The 9,240-nt window shown below is 39.7% G+C and overlaps 1 protein-coding gene across 4 annotated transcripts in view; it reads left to right on the plus strand.

Annotated features, from left to right (window-relative positions):
- LOC118331833 (spectrin beta chain, non-erythrocytic 1) overlaps positions 1-9,240 on the plus strand; it is a 49,304-nt gene that overhangs the window by 20,356 nt on the left and 19,708 nt on the right. For all 4 annotated transcript variants that reach the window (XM_035666916.1, XM_035666913.1, XM_035666914.1 and 1 more), the window contains 6 exons: positions 6,414-6,565; positions 6,810-6,983; positions 7,289-7,380; positions 7,553-7,633; positions 8,764-8,879; positions 9,105-9,217. In XM_035666916.1, the coding sequence (XP_035522809.1) occupies positions 6,414-6,565; positions 6,810-6,983; positions 7,289-7,380; positions 7,553-7,633; positions 8,764-8,879; positions 9,105-9,217 (728 nt within the window). The remainder of the gene's footprint in view (positions 1-6,413; positions 6,566-6,809; positions 6,984-7,288; positions 7,381-7,552; positions 7,634-8,763; positions 8,880-9,104; positions 9,218-9,240) is intronic.

Raw genomic sequence — 9,240 nt, forward strand, 5'->3', positions numbered from 1 at the left:
CTTTTAATGAAAGCCTTGGGTTTACCCTTTAATCTCAGACAACAAAACAGTTGTAAGCCAGTGGTTAAGAAATCGATTCTTTAGCCTTAGTTTTTGGTTTAGATAAGTTACAGATTTGGAACAATTAAGCTAATTATAGGCCAATTTACATCTAATTGCAGCATTCCAACCAACTAATGCATGTGTCCTTCTGTGTACGTTGGATGGATCCTAGTGGAAAGATACTAGGTTATACCTTCTTCCAGATTTACCTAAACATTTGTTAAACATGTTAAATATTAAGTGTCAAACCAAAATGTTGATATAATTGCATACATGCTGCATACATGCTGCGCACATACTTCCTAACTCTTACATACACACCTATCACAATGTGGTTTTCTGTTCATTTACATTATGTACACCACTCTTGGCTCAATTAATATTCTGAATTTACAATAAAAACATGTAATACAACAATTCTATAGTTGCAATATATGTCTTAATTTTTTCACCTAAATAAGAGCAGAGCTGAAAGCAAGAGAAAAAGTCCCACTCCCACTGATGGACTTTCTCTGTACCCTTTGGCACAATACCATAATCATTAAAGCAGATTAAAGCAGACAGATTGATGGAAGTAGTTTACTCATTCTTTCTGAGGACGGGGTGACCAGAGGCACTTATTATGCAAGATCAGGGTGGGTGAGGGACAGGATATAAAGAGCTTGTGAAGTCAAGGGCGTTTCAACCCAGCTAGAAAGGGAACCAGCAATGACTAGACAGGGGGCATGACCTGGGAAACAAGATGAAATTGTTTGCAGCACTTAATGATAAACAGCCTGGGCGGATGCCAGAACCATTGCTCATTTTATTGCTCCTCTGAAAGCTTCTTATATATTTGGGAGTCAGGAAATAATCACAAGATGGTTATTTCAGCATGTTTTACAGTAAATGGTCAGTTAAATGAAAAGTGTGAAAAATCTGCAGTATGCATTGTAGCGATTAAAATTAAGGCTGTTCCGTTGTCCCAGGGACAATAAAAATCGCGTCTGGGACAATTCAGGGACAGTGGAGAAATGTATCCTTAGAAATTAAATGATTATGTATGCACATTTGAGCTTCTCTCTCTTTCTCTCCAGATCTCTGGATTAGGGTGTTCCTATAGTTTGTAAATATGTATATAGTTCATTTGACCTTCTCTCACTCTTTGTCATTGGATCTCTGAATTGGTGTGTTCTTATAGCTTATATGTAAATAGCCCTTAGTTTTTTTTGAGCCTGTAAATATTTGGATAGTTTGTTTGATATTCTTCCTCCCTTTGTAGATTTAAAAGAAAAAACCTGTTTTCTACTTCTCAGTGTCCCTGTAGTGAGTTTGTGATTATCTGGGTAAATAATAATGTTGCACTACAATTAGCAGTGTTGCATTTATTGATTAAACTGTTAGAAATAACATGTGAAACCAAGCTGATCAACTCTATTTATTATGTTCAGTTAAGGTCAATGGTTATGTCTGGGATAGATGAAAGTAGAATTTGGGACAAACAAAGTTAATTTCAAGCCCTGATGCATTTGTTGCTATTGTGTGAAGTGCTTACTATGGCAAGCTATTTAAGCACGGAGTCACTCTTTGTCCTCTATGCTGAAGTGATGTCACTGATGTGCAGCCTCATGCAACACAGCGGGGGATGCAGAATTCACTGAGAAGGCAGTGAGCAACATAGGAAATTTACCTTCAGTTTGGAAAGTCAGAATGAAGTCTGTCTCTATTTCATCACCACAAGTGCTTATTTTTGTCTCTGGATGGACAATGGACAAGCAGATGATTTTGTCAGTGTCGGGGCAAGATCAGTGGGTAAGGAGTTGGACTGTAGTCAACCAAAGACAATCTTGGTCGACTGAAATTCGGCCTACACTACAACCAATTAAAACAAAAAAATGAAACAAAGCAGTTTAAAGCGATACAGCTCCAGAAAAAGCAACATGTAAATAATGGTGCTGGCATCCAGCCTTCTACTGTTATTTAGCTGGTTTCAACCTTAAAACATTGATCCGAAATCTTCTAACCTGAGGCAGTTGACAATTAGCAGCATGTTAAAACAAAGTTAAGCAGGCTAAACAACACTAAAACAACATGAAACATTGAACTTACAGCTTCCAAGTTTGAAGTCGGGTCACAGACAGCTGGTTAACAATCTATCATTGAGCTTGAACCTTCTTTACTTGCCCGTTAATAGCCCTGTTTACTCCGCAGCAGTCTGGAGTAAAATGCACACGCACATTGTCATCAACTTTATCCCCTTAACCTCTATACTCTGAGGCTGGGGGCCTTAAACTGCACATTATGTTCTGTGGCATAGATTTGATGTTTCCCTTTGTAGATGTGCGTGAACCTTGGCCCACCGATTCATTTTGTGTCTGCCATTTTATCACCAAACATGATCCTAATCACAATGAGCCACACAGACAGGATTAAGTCTGGCAGCATATTTGCTCAGATTACCTGTAGATAATCATCTTTATCAACGGTGCACAAGTTTGTTTGGGGTTAAATAGGAAAGCAACAGCGAGCTAAACCCCCCCAGTACTTTCAACAGTAGAGAGGGAACTGGCTGAGCCACTCCACTCCCCCGCCCTGACATATACTTAAAGCTTACTACCAGAGACAAACACGTTCAAATTGACTGGACATGCCCAAATATGCGTTTGAAACACTCAATGATACCTGTAACCACTAGTTCTGATCTGCCATTAGTAAACAATAGAGAAAAACATGGCATAAGAAGTTCTGATTACTTGTTTTGTCCTCTCTTACACACATACAGGCTCAAGAAGGACAGGTAGAGCTCCAGGATAGTGAGGGGAGTTTTAAAACAGTACAGAATGCTCACTTCTGTAAAAAAAATGTATTAAGAATATATTGAATTCTCGTCCCAGAGGGCTAGAAATTTAGTGCTAGAGTTTTAATGGTAGAAAAAATATATCTCAGAAAAATAAAGCTGTTGATTGAATCCACATTAGACAGAGAGTGTATTTGCTAGGGTCCATTTATCCAAGCATCGTCTTTGAACAATTAGTAGTTTTCACAAAAAATGATATGAGGACGCACGTCGCAGGAGGCTAATATTCAGAGCAGACAATATCTAGCTATAACATAGATATATAGGTATTTCATCACTTTATTACTTTGAATTGTCCATGTTTCAAGGCAGGTGTGCATAGTCACTTTAGTGGGATTTGTTTGTCAAAAAAGCTAACATTGCTAAGATAATGCAAGCCTTAGTAAGACTAACTAATAATTACATGGCTTGCGTTCTGAAGCTCATATTTTCCCACTCTTCTCTCTTGTCCTCAACTATGCAATTGCGTAACAATGTTGGCAGGCTCTGCAGGTATTTTGTGTGACGTGTGACTTAAGACATCTGACAACACGGAGTAAACAAAGTTTCTTTGATCTTTTCTCACCTTCAACCATCAGGATACTCTTTAAAAAGTAAACTCTCTCTCTGGCTGACGCTAAGCATTCTTACAGGTCAGTAAACATGATTAAACCATGTAGATATGGATGTACAAACATTACAGTTGACATGACATGTTCTCCCATGCACTAACAACAGAAGCCACAAATGTCACATTGTTAGAGAAAACAGCTGCACCAGTTTTGCCCTTATCTACCGTAGCCTCAACTGATGACAGGTTTGTGTTTGCTTGCCATAATGAGCAAACACAGAGACTGATGTCTGTGTTTGTTTGTCTTTTGTTCTTGTTCAGTAGCCTTGTTATTACCAGTATAGCACCAGCAGCAGTAGCAGCATTTCTACTTGAGGACCACTGCCACACTGCCTCATTGCCTCCTCCTTAATGCTGGGTGCAGTCACAACATGATCAAGCGTCAGGAGGAATGTAGGCTCCTGCACTGTACTTCACCTGGCACAATAATCCACATCTGCTGGCTCATTAAACCGCTTCAAATCATTTAGTGGTCTCTCTTTAATAATGGAACAATCTGCTGGTGTACATGATAGAGAAAGGTTTGGCGAGACTCATTTCTGGAAAGTTGAAATGAGATAAAATGGAAAGACCTCAAAACCTCAAACAACAACCGCAAACAACCAACACACCCTAGTAAAGTATATAGAGGACCAACCAGGGCTGAACTAAAGCAGGGCTGTTTGACCGATAGTAGCTGTTTGAGTGCGATGCCATAACACTCTCTTGTTTGTCTGATATCCTTGAGTTTAGTTAAACCAGGAAAAAGCACACATCCAGGAGACAAGAGAGCTGATAACTATGCTGGAAAGGCCTGTTCCTGCCTCAGCTTCAGCCCTTTAAATATACCTGAAGGCCATGACTTCACTGTAACATATCTTTGTACAGCCACCTATCTTTAAATATTTCTCTAATAAAAACTTCCAATTATATATCTGTGCTGAATTTGGAGATTTGAAAACCTGCATATCATTAGGCTTTTTTCATAAAACGTGTTGTTTCATGTATACGTGTACTTTGGCACCAATTACCTGTCTATCTAATCTCTTTGCATTTGTCTGCATAGTTACCGTAGTCAGATGATGATCTCTCCAACATAGACCAACATATCTATCTCATTATGCTGTGTGTTTGACACATAGGTTTATCTACTATTGAACTCTTTGTCTGTAATGCATGTGTGAAATGCATGTGCCCTACCCAATTGTCACTATGGACTCAAGCAAGAAAAGAGAGCACTCATTTTCTGTTTGTTTTCTTCTATTACCACCTTCATGTGTCATTCTGCTGCCCTCAGCTCTGGTGCAGAGCATGGATAGCCAAACAGCTTTATACTAAATAATCTAATAATATATTGCACTATTGGTTCTTTATTACTGGCCAGCTCACTTTGACTGATGATACTGTCAGGGAAACAGCAACTGAAGCAAGAAAGGGCAAATCACAGTGCAGTGTCATATTATCACTGAGCTAGGATTACAACAAACACGTTTTCGTGATGTTTTTTTCACCGCGTGACAATCCCCAAGATTTCATTTCAAGGCTGTGAGATGGACACAAAACCCACTGAAATGTGAGTCTTAAATCAGGTGTGGCCATCTGGAGTTGGCAGAAATGTGTGTTACACTAGCCTGATGCTTATGGCATACATATGCATTCTTAGCATGTTGATGGAACATTAACAAGCAATATATAATATTAAAAGCTTAGTACTGTACAGGGCCATTATAGCTAAAAACAACTCCTGAATTACAGTGAGGTAAATTACAGAGGTCACAGCAGTAGGGGTGAGTTTAATCATGTCTTGTCAACATTAACTGTGACAGTCTTTTAACTTTTGTTGTATAAAATTAATAATGGATTGCTTTCAATTTGTTGTTTAAGGACATTACAAGAAAGTATCTGTATTGCTTATTTCTAGAGAACTTCTCTACTAGAGGATACATACAGAGGTGTGTTATGTCATGGGCTACATTGCTTCACCCTAGAAGGCTTGTGTAAAATTTCAAAATCTGTTCTTTTTTTAGCTGACAGTTAGAAGAGTGGTTGATTGCACAACCTGCAGTCTTTGTCCCCTAACTGTCCCCCTCTCTCTCTTTTTGGAGTAGCTTAGTATTTATTAATCAAAGACTTAACTAACTAAACACTCAAACTACTACTCAAACTGTGGCGATGTATCGTAACTCTATTTTGTATTGTTTTAAGACAGACCTTCATCTTCACCACCATTGTTTATCATGGTTCTGCAAGTAGGCTCATTATTGCTGAGCTGCTCATATAATCTATTTTCTGTCTCAAAGGCTCTGTGTGGGTTTGTGTTAGGTGCAGTGCATTAAGTACAATGCTAGAATAGTGTTTTCAAAAGGCAGACCTTGTGTCCTAGAAATGAGGTCACCTTGTTAGGTGGCGGAGCAGGATTAGCTTCTTACTCCCCTGGTCCATATGTCTGAGCTGCTGTTACAGCTTAATTTATTGTGATTCTTTTTTTAGTCTGCTCCAATAAAGAAATAGAAAAAATGCAGACTGAATGTTAATGTACAGTTTTGCCATGTCACTTTTCTCTTCTGAACTCATCATTAGCCATGCACACATGAGGAGAGCCAACAGTAAACTTGAGTCTGAAGAGTGAAAACCTCTCGCTAAGCTGTCAATACAGTGATCCTAGAGACTTAATGGCGTAGCTTATCTGTGAAATGAACTCCTTGGGACGAGGGCTTATGTCCTTATAATTTACTGTCACCTGCTCTCAGATGTGATCAAAGTTGTAGTCCACATAGTTAATTGTTTAAGAGGAAAATTGATTCCTTGTGTACATATTTATTTCCCTGACACTAATGATATTGAGTCCAGTGGCATCTCAGTCAGCAGAGTCGATGGTAATCTTGGTGTGATGCGACTTCATCCCCTCTCTTCATCCCCTCTCTCTCCCTGTTGTGTCCTTTGCAGATGAGCGTGAAGCTGTACAGAAGAAGACCTTCACCAAATGGGTAAACTCTCACCTAGGCCGAGTGACCTGTCGCATTGGTGACTTGTACACTGACCTGCGCGATGGCCGCATGCTTATCCGCCTTCTGGAAGTGCTCTCAGGAGAACAGCTGGTCAGTATCACACAGAAACCACCCTTCTCTGACCCTGGCCCTCAACATGACCCTCATGCACCCTGCACCACACAAGTCTGGAGGAAGAAGAAATCATGTGCTTCATTTCTTCTTTCTTTGAGTGTGATTTACTGCTCCTCCTGCTTCCACTTGTTTTTCTTTTCCCTGTCCTCTTCGTGTGTTGTGATCACTTGAGTTCAATAATTTCAACATATGTCTTTTGTTTTTCTTCTGCTCCCCACAGCCAAAGCCCACTAAGGGCCGCATGCGTATCCACTGCCTGGAGAATGTTGATAAAGCCCTGCAGTTTCTCAAGGAGCAAAAAGTCCATCTAGAAAATATGGGCTCACACGACATTGTGGATGGGAATCACCGTCTCACCCTGGGTCTCATCTGGACCATCATCCTTCGCTTCCAGGTAACATCTAGTAGCTTTGTGGAGCTCTGCTCATTCCCCTCTTGGCATAGCTGCCAAATTAAGAGCAAATTTGGCTTTGAGACATCAGGTGTCTGCATATAACTTAGACCATCCTCAAACTCACAAAAATTGTAATAGAGGTTGAAGCTGCTGCAGTGTGCTTCACAAGGTAAATCTTCATGAACTTACTGTCATTACTTGTGACTTTATAATTCTAAATTTGGTTTAATGTACTAACAGATCATAGATTACAGGAATAATATATGATATATGATATATAATAATAAGGTCTAATCTTCTAACAGATCCAAGACATCAGTGTGGAAACAGAGGACAACAAGGAGAAAAAATCAGCTAAAGACGCCCTGCTGCTTTGGTGCCAAATGAAAACTGCTGGGTGAGAAAAGAGCAGGAGAGGAGAGAAAAATGGATGGCTTAATCACACAGGATAAACATACGTGGAAAATATATTTGACCATTTATGCTATTTGTAGTTTTACTGACATGATTACTGATAAATCTTGTTGTGTTGAGTTAATGATTAATGACTTCTGATTTTGCTTTTGCAGATACCCCAATGTCAACATCCACAACTTCACAACCAGCTGGAGAGATGGTCTGGCGTTCAATGCCATTGTGCACAAACACAGGTCATTGACTTCATCCTTTACTTGATGTTACCTACTAAATAAACTCGCCACTGTTAGGCATGTACTTTGATTCCTTTTAACAGGCCTTTCCCTGTCAGTAAGGATTTTAGTCATCCTGCAAATCAAAAATCTTTGCCGGCCTGTCGCAGTACCATCACACTTCTCTTGGGTGTTTTTATCCCCTTTTCTATTTAGGTCTCCTCCTACTCCTCCCATCCTTTAAACAGTCTGCAGTATGGCTAAAAGGATGAAAATAAAATAGGGAGTCAGATGACCTAGATCACAGAAATAATAACCCACTTATTTTCTATGAAGAGCCATGCTTAGGAACTCACTTGCACACCCTGCTGGTAATGTTGTCATCAATAGCTTGTGTTAAAATGAATCTGTCAACTGAAAGCCAAAGGTGTACCCTAAACTCCTGAGTCAAATAGAACAGAGCTTATTGTTCATTACAATGACTGCCTAAGTGATACCTGATACATGAATGCTAACATTGCTATTGTTTGAGTTACTGAACCATGGGCTATTAATGTAAACCATGATGCTGCTATTAATATGATCACGCTATTTACAATTACAATATGCATTCCCCTTACATTGTTTGCCTATCTGAAATGTCATTTATTATGTTTCATAATTTAAAACTTGTGTGAAGTAAAAGGTTTCATGATCATGGTACAGTTGAAGCATCTGGTCATGTTAACTGAATCTCAGTGAGGAAATAGTCCTCATTCCAATATTTTGGGAATGCCAATTCATGCTTATTGGTCATTAAAGTTTTAATGATATACAGGCCCCCCAAACCAATTTTACATCCCTCTAAGGCCAAAGTAAGCTCAAAATGAAAACATGGTTCAGGCAAGAATAAGCAATACTTTGCAGGAGCAGCTTAATCCACAGATGGAAAGCCTGTTCGCATGCAAATGCCAATACCTAAATCAAATGGATTATTTAATGCACCCTGGTCTATAAACGGAGACATGTATTGGAGTGGACTGCAGAATATTTTTTCTATACCACAAGAAGGTGATGTATGTCAGCCTGAATGATAGTGCCATTTGCTTGCACCCTGTTTTCCTTTGCAATCTGTTCTTATTAAAACCATAATTGTCCCCTGGCCACTGCAGGTCTGACCTTATTGAGTTCGACAACTTGAAGAGGTCCAATGCTCACTACAATCTCCAGAATGCATTCAATGTGGCTGAGAAAGAACTGGGGCTTACCAAGCTCTTGGACCCAGAAGGTGAGTGGGTAAAACCTCCACAAAAATATGAAGCATCCCTGTAAGTCACACTGATGACCTGACACTATCCACTGAGTCACTAAGCCATATCCGAAGATGGTAACAGTTTGGCAGTCAGGCCAACTTAACTGTATTGTTTGTTCATGCTGTAGTTTATAGTCAGTAGATCATAAAAGGGGGGGAGTGTTCAGGTGCAGCTGCATCATGCTTTCTTTTTTCCCCCAGATGTTAATGTTGATCAGCCTGATGAAAAGTCCATCATTACCTATGTGGCGACCTACTACCATTACTTCTCCAAGATGAAGGCCCTGGCAGTGGAGGGCAAAAGAATTGGCAAGGTTAGCTTTGTGTGTGTGTGTGT

Source organism: Morone saxatilis, unplaced genomic scaffold, assembly GCF_004916995.1.
Source record: "Morone saxatilis isolate NCDOM2014 unplaced genomic scaffold, NCSU_SB_2.0 Contig20, whole genome shotgun sequence".
Lineage (NCBI taxonomy): Eukaryota > Metazoa > Chordata > Actinopteri > Moronidae > Morone > Morone saxatilis.